General features: G+C 38.8%; 1 protein-coding gene across 3 annotated transcripts in view; it reads left to right on the top strand.

Moving 5' to 3' along the window:
• F5 (coagulation factor V) overlaps window positions 1-14,057 on the top strand; it is a 36,861-nt gene that overhangs the window by 12,956 nt on the left and 9,848 nt on the right. For all 3 annotated transcript variants that reach the window (XM_030477781.1, XM_030477780.1, XM_030477779.1), the window contains 11 exons: window positions 444-665; window positions 1,420-1,585; window positions 3,182-3,359; window positions 4,437-4,539; window positions 4,926-5,137; window positions 5,924-6,074; window positions 6,494-6,706; window positions 8,459-10,379; window positions 11,318-11,483; window positions 12,756-12,992; window positions 13,476-13,686. In XM_030477781.1, the coding sequence (XP_030333641.1) occupies window positions 444-665; window positions 1,420-1,585; window positions 3,182-3,359; window positions 4,437-4,539; window positions 4,926-5,137; window positions 5,924-6,074; window positions 6,494-6,706; window positions 8,459-10,379; window positions 11,318-11,483; window positions 12,756-12,992; window positions 13,476-13,686 (3,780 nt within the window). The remainder of the gene's footprint in view (window positions 1-443; window positions 666-1,419; window positions 1,586-3,181; window positions 3,360-4,436; window positions 4,540-4,925; window positions 5,138-5,923; window positions 6,075-6,493; window positions 6,707-8,458; window positions 10,380-11,317; window positions 11,484-12,755; window positions 12,993-13,475; window positions 13,687-14,057) is intronic.

Genomic DNA, 14,057 nt, shown 5'->3' with positions numbered 1-14,057 from the left:
GGGGCTGTTCTGTCACTAGTGTTTTCCCCTAGTTCTCCTAAGCAACTACTTTCATATCTTTATACAGTTCATTGAGGAAATACAAAAGACTATTTAAAGTCCTTTTCCTCTGCCCTTTTCCTTCTCTTTTTTCCAAATAAGGACAAACCAGCTTTCCAAAATAAGCTTCTGGTGTTTTTCTTTCTTTCTCGCCTCACTATGACTCTGGTTGTCATTTGCATGTAAGATTTAAACACCAGTCTTCCACTGTCATAGAGGATTTTGGTATCTGTTCCATTTACAAGCTTCTGAAACTTCCTCTTGTTACAAACACTAATCACAGGAGTCAGGTTTTTTTGGGTTTTTTTTAATGTTTTGGGCAAAGCCTCATTCTAGACCTAGTGTGCATAGGAAGCTTGCATGATTTGTCTGTGTTCTGAACCCTACTCTCGTGTCTCTTTCAGATTTAGAAGCTTGTGCGTATGACAACATTAGCTTGCATTTGATAGGAATGAGTTCCAAGCCAGAAATTTTCTCCATTCATATCAATGGCCAGTCCATGGAGCAAAGACAACATCGAGTTTCTACTGTTAACCTACTGGGAGGAGCATCAACCACAGTAAACATGACAGTGACTGAGGAAGGAAAGTGGCTCATATCTTCTCTTGTGCAAAAGCACCTGCAAGGCAAGGACACATCTATTTATTAGGCAACTGTGGAGTTGTTCTTCTCTTTTTTTATGTCCCAAATGGCTTCTGCTGTTTTGCAATGGTACAGTTACTGTGTTTCAGATGGTTGTCATTTCATTCAGAAACCACTGGAGACCAGGGCATTCTGTGGGAATGAGAAGTGCATGATGAACTAAAAGGCACTTTTATCTGCCGCTTTACTGCTGCGTGCAGATCACAGAGCAACAGTGAATCAGTACTCCAGTGTCTAAGTCTCTGTGAGCTGTTCAGATAAGCACCATTATAAAATGAGTAGGGAACCACCTGTTCCTGGGAAACAGCACTTTCACCTGAGAGCCACTCAATCTGATGAAAACATCTGCTGTTCATCATTTGAAAGTGAATATCTCTTGGTAGTGACCAGAATTCTGTTTTAAAGCATGAGAGAAATGTCTCTTAGAAGAGCTGGAAGACATGTCTTGGTACAAAAAAATAGGGTGGGGGGAAAATAGCTTTCTATCTGTTTAGGTGGTATTTTTAAAGAGGGCTAGTTGAGAGAGCTTCTGTATTCCATTTGATTATTATGGGCTCCTTGGAAGGCTCCCAGCTTATACGTAGTCTAAATGGATTCAGCCTTTTCAAGCCTGAAAAGATGGCAATCAGATGAACAACACACATGCTAACAGCCTTTGCTAAAGAAATGAGAAATGAGTTGAAGTGGTAAGGGTTCATAAAATGGAAAATCACTGTGGTACTGTTTCATCCCAATTAGCTGGAATGCATGGTTACCTCACTATAAGAGACTGTGGGGACAAAGAGGTGAAGAAGAGTCGTCTCTCCTATAAAGAACGTCGTATGGTCAACAGCTGGGAGTATTTCATTGCTGCAGAAGAAGTTACTTGGGATTATGCCCCAAGTATTCCAGACAGCCTTGATAGGTAAAATAATATTTTGCCAACATAATACAGAATGTTAACATGGAATCACAGGATAATTCAGGTTGGACAGGACCTCTGGGGATCCAACAGCAAAGTGGCACAGGACCCTTATTCAGCCAAGTTTTCATTGTCCCCAGTGATGGGGACTCCTCAGTTTCTCTGGGCACCTTTACAGCCTCAGAGTGAAGAAGTTTTTTCTTGTACCTAATCAGACTTTCTCATGTTGTATGTTGTGTCCATTGTGTCTTATCTCTTCACTATGCAACTCTGAGAAGACTCTGGTTCTGTTTTCTCTATAATCTCCTATTTGATAGTTGAAGATAAAAAGAAGATGCTCCGTTAGCTGTGTACAACTGAATAAACTGAGATTTTGCTTCTATGTTATGTGCTCTAGCTCCTTAATCACCATGGTGGCCCTCCACCAGGCTCTCGCCAGCATGTCAATGGCTTTCTTTGCTGAAGAGCCCAAAAGTGGACACCTTCTTTTGCCTCTAGTGGGGAGCCCAAAATAAGAAGATGACTTATGAAATGCCTTAAGTAGCATATAAGCCTGTTTCCTAAATTATTTTTCAATGTGAATTCTGCTGAAATAAACAATCCTTAAGAGAAAGGGAAAGAGAGGGAGGGAATATTTCTGGAGAATAAAAGTTTTTAAAAGTTCAGTACTATAAAGTGTTTAGGGAACAGAAGAAAGAGAGGTGTCACTGTTAAGGTTAAATTTGCAATGTCAGTTCCCCACTGCTAGAGCACTGGTGACTTTACCAGATGATGTTCATAAGAACCTTTAAGGATTTAAGCAGAACAAGACAAATTTCTTACCCTGTATGGAGTTATAGTTTCATATATCTCTTTAGCATATAGTGTTCACATAACACTTTAAGTATTCCGCCTCCTTTGGCATGATCTTCATCCCTTCTTACTTGCTCTTGGACTGCATAGAGCAAGCTTTTATATCTTTCCTTGCTTAGTTACATGGCATTACTTAACCACCTCAGTGCTCCTTTGTTCAAAGTTAGAGTTTATCCCTCTTCAGTAACCTTTTTAAAACACAAGTGACCAGAACAGATACATTACTCTGTGTTACTTCCCAGCATTTATCCTAGTTTTTCTTTCAGCATTAACAATTCTAATGTTTTTAAACCTGAGTGTAGCACTACTTATTGTATAGTGCTTGACTGGGATTAAGATTATCTGTTCCTGTCTCTCCTAGAGTGTTTACTACTCTAAGCAAATTGTCTATTTTTTTATATGCTCAAATATGCCGTTGTAAAAGGAAAACAGTGATTTCTGCTATCTAATCTCGAAAATGTAGCTGCTGCTTCAGTTTCTTTCTTTCTTGCATGTATGCCCAATTAAATGAAATGTAAACTCTAATACTAATTGATCCTATATGATACTAGAACAGAAATAATGTTCCAAGCTTTTTCTTACCTAATTAGGTTAGAATTTGGGGTGAAGAGCATTAGGTTAGTTTAGGGTTTGGATTTTTTTTCAAGCAGTGAGGTTTCTACCAGTTGCTTGAGTACTAATTCTGTATTCCAGTAGATGTCACTACTCAAGTTTTGTTGATCATTTGTCTTTTCCTTTGTTTTTAAGACACTATAAAGCACAGCACTTGGACAACTTCTCAAATCTCATAGGTAAAAAGTATAAAAAGGCTATTTTTCGGCAATACACCGATGCCAGCTTCACTAAACGTCTGGAAAATCCTCGCCCCAAGGAAACTGGAATCTTGGGCCCTGTTATCAGAGCTCAACTCCATGACAATGTCAAAGTAAGTAACAAATTCAGAGTTTATTTATACTGTTGGAACTAGATGATCTTAAGATCCTTTCCAACCCTAACTATTCTATAATTCTATAGCATAATTTTCTGTTGGGCAGAGATAGAAAAGAGCTAGTTTCATTTGGGGTTTTTTTATCAAAAAGTATAGCTGATGTTATAAATATTGGCCCTATTAAAAGATAGGATCACGAGTGATAGTGTTTAGCTTAAATTTTTCAGCATTCCCTCTACAGTTTCCCTAATTGTGCTTTAGTTTACAAAATAAACACATTTCCTTAACACTCTTTGTAAAATATATTTATATGTTGACACTGATCCAAATGGAAAAAAGCTAGACTGAGGTGGGCTTCTGGGGGGATTTGGACATAAGGCCAAACTTCATGGGTCCCTCATTCCTTATGTTGTTGTTTTTTTTCTGGCTGTTTTAGACAGTGGTACTCAGTTTTCATCCTTAAATGTTCTTTCGTGGAGTTATGAAATGAAACACCCACTATCACATCCACTTGTCTTTCTGTTGTCACTTAATGATGCATCATAAAGTTTCATGACCTTTAATTGCTGCCATGACTCTGTGACTCTGAATTTGAGTTTAGCATGTTTCTTCTTCTTTTTTTTTTTCCTGGTTTCGTCAAGAATAGGCAGGACATTTTGCCTTTTCCTCCCATATCCCCTTTGGGTCTTGGAATCTGGGAAAAGATTTGCTTTTAAATCTGTTTAAATGTTTTCTCCCATATTGAAAGTTCTTAAGAACTTTAATCAATAACTTCATATTTCCTGAGGTAATGTGTGCCTCGTAGCTGGAAGAATTAGCGGTCTTTTTAGATTTTCCAGAGACTAGGTGTAAGAAGCTGAACTTCACTCAATGGACTCTACAAAGCCCAGCATCAGGGTACCAGCAGCATTTAGACTGTGGGTTTTATATTATCAGACAATACTGAAGACATCCCTTTGTCTTTTGACTACTTTCTGGGCTGAAACGAGGCAAATTTGCAGTACTTGAAACTTTAGTTATGTATCTCAACAAGGATTTGCTGAATACTAAATTCATTTTTGCCTATCAATATAGGTTGTATTCAAAAATAAGGCCAGTCGACCCTACAGCATTTACTTCCATGGAGTGACACTTTCAAAGAATGCAGAAGGAGCTGATTATCCTCCTGATCCCACAAGTAAGAAATTTGTGAATTACATTTTGCATACCACTAACTGCTGTGGAGGGTTTCGTTGCTTTGAAGATGCTGTGGCTAAGCACGTGTGTGACTGGGAGACCTCGGTTCTATGCTCTGCCTCTGCTGACCTGGTGTGTTGCCTTATAGAGAAACCAAGATATTATCTGCAATGTATAGACAAATACCCTTTTTGGTGTCTTAGTTTTCTGTTTTTGTTTGTGATTTTAGAGGGAGAGATAAAAGCTCATGCTGAACTTGAGTTATCTCAGAGGTAGCTTGAAATCGCATAACATCACCAATTTCATTAAAAGGTGCAGCCTGATGTTATATAAAGATCTGACTCTAGTTTTGTATCATTATGGGTCTCCTTCTTTATTTTTCCTTAGGCAATGACACCCAGAGTAGAGGAGTTGAACCAGGGAAGACATACACTTACAAGTGGAAAATTGCTAAAACGGACCAACCCACTGCACAGGATGCACAATGTATTACAAGGCTGTATCATAGTGCTGTAAATATTGAGAGAGATATAGCCTCTGGACTGATTGGCCCACTTCTGATTTGTAAAAGTGAAGCACTGACACAGAAGGGTGTGCAGGTAACATATTTGGCAGCCTCTTATAGATAGATTTTACTCTTCTAATAATAATATTCAATCTTCAGTGAATTTGGGTTTGCTCCCCTTAGAGAACTGTCATGTAGAGAGCAATTACACCAATAGGCTTCTGAAGAAATTACTTGAAGAAACAGTCCTCTAACTGTCCACAGCGGTAGAGGAATTGTATTCTGATTTTCTTAGCAAAAGTAGTATTTCAACAAAAGGCCAGCCTGACTTGAAAGTCTGTTTCTAGACTTGATAATAAATTTCGCTGCTGCTATTATATCTTCACACTGTAAAGATATTCAGATCTGAGCTGTTGTCTTTCTGTGACAGATATAACTAAGCACAGTCTGACAATCTCGGTCATCACTGAACCCAGAGCAACCCAAATAGCATGGGAGAGTTCTTGGAGAGTGGTTTTCTTTGCCATCCCTTGAAATCTTGCATGGCAAAAACTTGAGTATCACTTGAGAGAAAAAAATGTCAAAACCTTGTGCTTGGGTCAAACCAGGAGGTTGATCCTTTCGGAGAGAGCCCAGTCATACGCCCTCTGCATATCAGCAGTGCTAGTGGCTTGTTTAGTGCTCCACCACAGGCTGGTTGCAGCAGTAGGATTGTAACCGTAAAGTCTTAACTCCCTTTCACTCAGCCTTTGGATCACGCTTATCACAACTCTGGTAAAGCTTATACTGCTTACATAGTAAGAAGGAAAGATACTAGGATTGAGTCCTTACATGTCTCTGCTCACAAAATGTATTAACTAATGTGTTGATTGTTTTTCAGAAAAAGGCAGATGTGGAGCAGCAGGCAATGTTTGCTGTGTTCGATGAAAATAAGAGCTGGTACATAGAGGATAACATCAATGACTACTGCAGCAACCCTGCCAGTGTTAAAAGGGATGATCCCAAGTTCTATAACTCAAACATAATGCACAGTGAGTGGCATATCAAGCTGCATATTGTGAAAGCTTGTGTGAACCTGAGCATTCAGTGATTGCTTGTCCTTAGATGTAGTGCAATCAGGGAATTCTCCAGAGTCAGTGAACTTCTAACTGTGCCAGGTGGCACTGTACAGCAATATGCAATATTCTAGGGACCAAGCTGGCTCTGGACCCTGAAACAAAGGTTTAACTTTTAACTTTATTTAACTTCGATGCAGCACCCTGCTGCCTTAAAGATACTATTTCCAGAGCTGGACTCTCCATCAACTCTGTTGTGGTTTGAGCCTTGTGTCAGTCTTTTTCCGGATGCAAATGTGAGTCCAGTTCAGTGGATTGACATGAAAAAAACAGCAGGTTTTAGAAGTCTTACTCTGAAAAATATTGAGATCACTTTTATTTTACTTCCCGTTTAGCAATAAATGGCTATGTGTCTGACAGCAGTGAAATCCTTGGATTTTGCCAAGATAGCGTGGTTCAGTGGCACTTTGCCAGTGTTGGCACTCATGACGAGCTTGTCTCTGTTCGCATTTCTGGGCACTCTTTTCTATATCAAGGGAAATATGAAGATGTGTTGAACCTTTTCCCAATGAGTGGAGAATCAGTCACAGTGGAAATGGACAATGTTGGTAAGTGGTAAAACTATAGTGTTTGATGGCTCTTCTAAGACAATTTTTTAATCTGTCTATAAGGACTTACCTAAATAGGAATGAAAACTTTTCAAGTAAACACAGTACTGGAAAATGTTGAATCATTCCCCAGAGCAACTGACGTGTGTGGAGTTTTGTTGTCTATACAGACTTAGCACATAGCATTATATTCTATACTGAGGTGTTTTTTGTAAAGGCTTTTTTCACTTCACAATTAGTACTGGGGCTAGCAATGATCATTTTAAGGCAATTCTAAGATTGTCCTTGGAAACAATCCAGTATCAACTCCACTGTATGATTCCTATACTTGCTACATACTTGTCTGTCGTGGTTTGAGCTGAACCCAGGACATTGTCCATCCTGAATTAGGTAAAATAGGCCAAGACTGCCAAATTATGCTAGTCGCGATTAGACAAAGAGGATACACCTCACCTTGTGGTCATTTAGCAGCAGCAAAGTCTGTCTGACTGAATCAGATCACTGGCCTATTGGTATACATCAGTGTCTTACTAGGATTAATACTGTACTTGCAAAGTTGACACTAGAACCCATATAGTCCACTCTAATGGAATTACCTGCAAAAGGACAGATTCTTCCTCATTGAAGGCTGTGAGTTAAATCCCACAAGATTTAGGTATCCTTATCCTATTTAACATATTTTTTTTTTTTTTCCCTATTTAAATAATTAATTCTTTACGTCCTCAAAGCTTGGTTTTGGTGATTGCACCACATCAAGACCTTGTAAGTTATAAACGTATGTTATGTGGTTTTTATTGTTCAAGACTAAGGAATCATTAATGCTCCATCTGACTTATGGAAACTTTATGAAGTTGTACCTTTGCTTGATTTTTGGTATCCAATCTTTTCTTTCCATCTAGGGCATGTTTTCTTTTGTAAATTTGCTGTTAGAAGCTATGCAGGTCACTTCAAACACTGATAAATACTGAAAAAACCATATGCGACCTTTTTAATAAAAAAGATGTTTTTCTTAAGCTCTGTTAATTCTGTCTATTCAGTAATTTCTGCTAGTTCCAAAAGCAAGCTGTAATGAGCAAAGAACTTGATTTGATGCTGTTTAGGGAAACAGATTGTACTTTGTTCTCTGCAGACCCTAGTTTCAAATAGAGAACTTATCTTTTGACTAGGTTTTGAAGGAATTATTAAAACCCTTAAATTAATCTAAGATGCCTCAGATTAGCATCTTAATGTTTTGTGTCCAGATTGGAAATTCAAATTACTTTATTCTTTGAAAGATCATTCTTTATGCCTTTAAAAGCTTTTAAAATACTCTGTTTGTCAGCAGTGCCTCAGAACATATTTGTTCTGTTCAGAATGCTCTATCTATGTGGCAATGTATTCAACACTAAGGGCAGGGCAAAATTAAAATTTTTTTCTCAAAAGATCCCAATCTTAGATCCAGATCTAAACATAGGATCCTTTATATTGTTCCTCTCTTTCACATGCATCTCTTTCATGGATTATGTTTGGACTCGGGTCCTAGGTACAGCTTAATCTGTGAAGAGCTCCAGCTCTTAGATGTATTTATTTATATGTGCTATTATTTATTTACATTTATTAATTCCTTTTCATAGCAGCTAGAGCTCATGGAAATCCTAGATAAGGATTAGTACTCTGTTTGGTAGAAACAAACCCAGCAACTTGCCACTTCCATGGTAGGCAATGTCCACTTGTAACTACTGCATATTAGAAAACCACTTTTTTCAATTGCAGGTACTTGGCTTTTAGCATCCTGGGGTAGCCCAGAGATGAGTAATGGCATGAGGCTGAGATTCAGAGATGCCAGATGTGACTATGAGGAAGATGACAACATGTTTGATGTTGTGGATTTCACTTACACCAAGACTGATAAAAAGGCTGTTTCCACCTCAGTTGAAGATGATGTGCAAGAAGAAGTTGATAAGGATGACTTGGATTATCAGGGTTACCTGGCTTCCTTTTACTCCATCCGAAGCTTAAGGAAGGCAACAGGCGATGAAGAAAACCAAAACCTTACAGCACTGGCCTGGGAGCAGTATGAAGGCACTGATCCCATGAGTTCTGAGGTGGCAGCTGGCTCAGGTCTGACAGCTATATATAGCAGTGAATCCACAAGCACCTCTAAGTTCTTAGAAACTCATATCACTCCTCTTCCCCTAATAGAGACTGAAACATTTCAATCAAATCACACATCAGTCACAGCAGAAGAGGACTTATTTTTAGCTGACACAAGTGATGGGAAGGCTGACTTGGTATTTGAGAATAGAAGCCAAAGCAATTATGAAAGAGATCACAGTAATAACACGGCTGCAGGTGAGCACTTGCTGAGCAATGGGGAAGGCCAAATGAATGTTGCAGAAGAGTTTCCAAGTGATGGGAATCACAGTAAATTTTTTTCAGAAGAGCAGCAAGAAGAAAGCACAGGAACAGAAAATTATAACATTAACAGTAAAAGGAAAAAGCGAAACTCACTGGCCATCAAGTTTTACTCTGTCCAGAAGATGAATGCCCTTCTAAATCATGTACGAAATAAAAATGTCTCATTTTTTGACAAGACAGGTGCATCTCATTCTGTGCATCATGCAGAGAATGCATCTGAGATAGTGGGAACCAGCCAACTTCCAAGCGATTATGATGATGAACTGGAAGAAGAGGAAACCAAGATGGAAAATGGTATGCATGATGTTAACTTGACGCTTGCTTTGGACCTCATTGCAGGAGATGGGTCGAATGCATCCAGCCTCTCTGAACCCAAGCTATCCAAAGATAAGCAAGCAGACACTTCTTTAGGCAATATAAGCCCTAATTCCAGCCCTGCTTTAGTGAAGAACTTACTGGAAGCATCATGGCCCAGGTCTGGAAAATATTCATCTAAAATGACAAATGAGGAATGGAATTTGGTGTCTGCAAAGGGGAGTCTGGGATTAGAGGCAAATTCAGATAAATCTGTGGGTGGTAAGTTAAATCGTCATGGCAGAAATGTTACAGCATTCATAAATAAGAAGCATATGAAGAAGTTTCAAGGGTTCTTGCATCTAACAGGAGAAAACCAGAAAGGGAGCCACATGCACCCAACTCTGAAAGGAAGGGAGGAGAACAAGAATGATACTTTGAGTACCTCTGGATCCTTCATCAAGATCCGAAGGAAAAAAAAGGAATATCCAAAAATGACCCACTTGATGAGCCCAAGGAGTAAAAAGCCCCCCAAAATCACCAATTCTATGGCAGAGTTTGGCCGTACATTATTTCTGGGTGAGACCAACCACACAACACTGCCATGTTGCACAAACACCACAGAGGCACCCAGTGAGGCCAACCATACACATCTGAGCAGAACCAAGCATGGAGAGTCACTAAATTACACACTCACCCCACGACAGTTTAAGCCATCGATCACGATTGGGCTTCCCCAAGAAAATGGAGAATACGAATATGTTGTGGAGGGATCTTACAGCGAGGAAACATCGGGTGGTGAATATGAATATCATTATGTGACCTTTGATGACCCATACATGACAGACCCAAAACTGAATATCAACGAACAACGTAACCCAGACAACATTGCTGAACATTACCTGCGTAGCAAAGGGAATGAGAGGAGATACTATATTGCAGCTAAAGAGGTCTGCTGGAACTATGCAGGATACAAGAAAAGGTTTGGCTAAATCATTTGCTTTCATTTTGCACACCACCCTGGTACATACTAGCAGAATGTTGATTCGCATGCTGATACACTTGAGAGTAATGTGATTCCCAACATTTCAGTTGCAGAAACATAAGAATTTTCCATGGGAAGCTGGGACTCCCCTAGAATGTCATAGAGAGAGGTTACTAAAATGCAGAGCAACATAATTAAGAAGTCTTTTCTTATGCTCAGAGCTCTATTTATATCTCCCCAGTGAGGTTCATCCTCAGCTGGTGTGAGGTGAATGGTTCCATCAGAATTAACAGAACCCATGGCATATACTGTCTCAGTGTGTTGAAGAGCTGAAAACCAGATTTTCCTCCTATTAGATTACTTTGGTTAAGTTTCTGGGTTTTGCAGAATTGATAATAAGGTAAGGTTTATAGGGAATGATAATGTGTTTTATCAGAATAATAGCACTTTGGTGCTTCTATTTAAGATCTGCAGAACGGTTTGAATGCCTAAAAGCTTACTTTCTCTTACCAGCTTCGTGTGGCAAAATGCAGATATAATCAAACATAAAATGTGTTTCTGTTAGCTTCCCAGCAAAGGTACATCTGTGGGACAGTAGGGCATAGGTGGTAGGCTCACTACACTCCAAGCTAAGCTCTGATTCAGATTGTTAAGGCTAGTTGTAAAAAAGGAAAACAGAGCTCAGGTGGGGTTTGAGAGATTAGTTAGAGGTTTTGGTCAGTGATAGCTGATCAAAGCTTCAAAGGATCTCCTATACAACTGTAGAACTAGAATTGCTTAAACATTGCAAGTCATGATTTTCAGAATCATATGGCATTTATTTGTGTGTTTATTCTTTATATTCCAAAATGTTTCTGCTGTATGAGTTCTCAGATTTCATCAAAGCTATTTTTCTCATTCACTGTGTGGGTTTTTAATTGGGGATTTCCTTTCAGTACAATGATGAATGACAAAACCTGTAAAGATGGCACCATGTATAAGGTGATTTTCCAAAGCTATACAGACAGTACCTTTACGACACTTCAGGATGAAGATGAATATAATGAACACCTTGGCATCCTGGGGCCAGTTATCCGGGCTGAAGTGGACGATGTTATCCTAGTAGGTCAATGTTTTGAATATGTGTGCAGGATAAGATTCTTACACTGATCATACAGTGTGACATAGAATGGGTCTAAAAGTCCCACACATTTTTAAAAGATGATGATGGGGAAAGAGTTTTCAAAGCTAGAAACTGCAGTGTGAACACACAAACACAGAGATGTGTTTCTTTGAAACATCGTTTTCCTCTCCTCTCCATGGTAAATTTACTTCTGTTCTTTTTCTGCCTCCTACCATTAAATACTGGCTTAGGAGTCTAATGTAAAATGAGATTTAAGTTTAACATTAAAAAATTAAATTTTTTTAAACCTAGATTGCACTGAAAATATTACTTTTTATATGAAAAGGGAGCTTCTTATTTTTTTAAAAGAAATTAATAAATCCGTATTCAAGATTAATATATGTATATTTGTCCAAAAGGTGTATTTTTCTCTAAAAAACCTTTGCTGTAGAGGGGTTGGTTAGCTCTAATACAAACAACAAGGATGGAGAGGAACTGTATTGCTCATGATAGAGTGGTATATTTGCATTAGGTAGCACCTTGCCGTACAGCTTCCCTTCTCTTATCCTCCTTCATCTAGTCTTCCAATACAGATAGATGGGCTTAGATGGGGAGAGTAGATCTCACTGCTTTCTGCTTATTTCAGTAGGACTAGCACACAACAGGAACACATTGAGCTACATTTAAAAACATGAGTAAGAGAAGAAAGAGGCTATTTTAGCTTAGGAGCATCATTCTCTAAGGAGAGGTAAATATGTAATCTCCCTGTCCTCATGCTTCTCTGGGACAAGTGAGAAGCACTGATTTCAGTGGGAGTAATACATACAGAGGTCTGGTGTTACTATTTTGTGCTGTCCTTTAGTGCAATTGTGCAGCAAAGCACAAGAGGTAGAAACTCCCCATCTCCCTGCTTGCTGTAATTAAGCGTATCCACGTGTGAAGAGCAACAGTGAAAGTGCTAGGAACCTAAACTCTGTGGAAGGCAGGGAGTTAGATTCGTGCTTTCTACTCTTTAATTGACTACCTCCATCAAAGAGGGTGGCTCTGCATGGAGATGTCAGATGCTATCCCTGACAGCTTTACTATGTACAACATAACCTGTAATCACTTTACAAATCTTGACCATGATTTAAGGTCATGGGAATGTATTGTGTGGGGACTTTGCTTTAGGCTAAATTTGCTGAATAGAATCTATTTCTTCCCTACTTTGTTTTTTTTGTTTGGGTTTGGTTTTTTTGTTGGGTTTTTTTGGGTTGTTTTTTTTTTTTTAGGTTCACTTCAAGAATCTGGCATCCAGACCATATTCTCTTCATGCTCATGGACTCTTCTATGAAAAGTCATCTGAGGGAAGCATTTATGATGATGAATCTACTGCTTGGTTTAAGGAAGATGACCAAGTCCAGCCAAATAACAGCTACATATATGTATGGTATGCAAACAGGCGATCGGGACCTGTGCAGTCAGGAGCAGCTTGTCGGTCCTGGATCTACTACTCTGATTTAAATATGGTAAGAAAATCAAAATAGAAGTGGTAGTGTTGCTGGGGCTGATCACAGAATCACAGAAACATTTGTGTTGGAAGGGATCGCTAGAGAACATTTAGTCCACACACACCCCCCAACTCAAGCAGGGTCAGATAGAGTAGGTTGTCCAGAACCATGTCCAGTCAAGTTTTGAGTATCTCCAAATGATATTACTGTATAGCTGCAGAACACATTTTGGATATCTGGCCTTTCTTTTGGGCCTTATGTTTCCATCTGACATTTAATGTCTTACACTCAGTTAAAAGAGGATATAGGCAGTTGAAGAATTCAAATTGTGGAGCTTATTGGTAGACTGAGCCAGGGGAAAGCAAAGATACAAGGCAACAGCAATTCTGACCCCTGCTTTAAATTTTTAGGGTCTGATGCATTTCCGCAGAATGCTATGGGTTTTTTGACATCTTTTGGGAAATCCAGTCTTAGATCTCATATGAGTTTATTACCTTCTAGGAGAAAGATATTCACTCTGGTTTGATTGGGCCAATACTGATTTGTCAAAAAGGAACCTTCAGTAAGTCAAACAACAACAGAACATCGACCCGAGACTTTTTCTTGCTTTTTATGGTCTTTGATGAAGAGAAAAGCTGGTACTTCGACAGACGTTCTGGAAGGCCGTGTAGTGAGAAGACCCAAGAAAGGCAGCAGTGCCACAAATTCTATGGTACTTATTTTTTGCCAAGTATTCAGTTTATTGTGGTAGAAGAAAAGGTGTTGGGGGAGGTATCTCAGCTTAGTGTCTTTGAACATATATAAATCCTACATATTAATTATGTGAATGGTGGGGTTTTTGTTGTTGTTCTCCATTATACCCATAATAGTTATAGTTTCATATATAAAGATTTGCATTGACTGGAAATTTGTCATTACAATGAAGAAAGGACATATTAGATTGAAACTTTCAACAGAAAACTACTCTCTCGTACACACATACATCTACCCTCCATATTTAAAAAGAAAAAAAGAAAACCAAAAAGCCCTCTTTTTAGGAAGAAGTTAATGCCCTGAAAACTTTTTGCAATAAATTTAAAAATA

The sequence above is a fragment of the Strigops habroptila genome, chromosome 2 (genome assembly GCF_004027225.2).
Source record: "Strigops habroptila isolate Jane chromosome 2, bStrHab1.2.pri, whole genome shotgun sequence".
NCBI classification, from domain to species: domain Eukaryota; kingdom Metazoa; phylum Chordata; class Aves; order Psittaciformes; family Psittacidae; genus Strigops; species Strigops habroptila.
The sequence above is the reverse complement of the archived record's forward strand: the minus strand, read 5'-3'. Positions and strand labels throughout refer to the sequence as shown.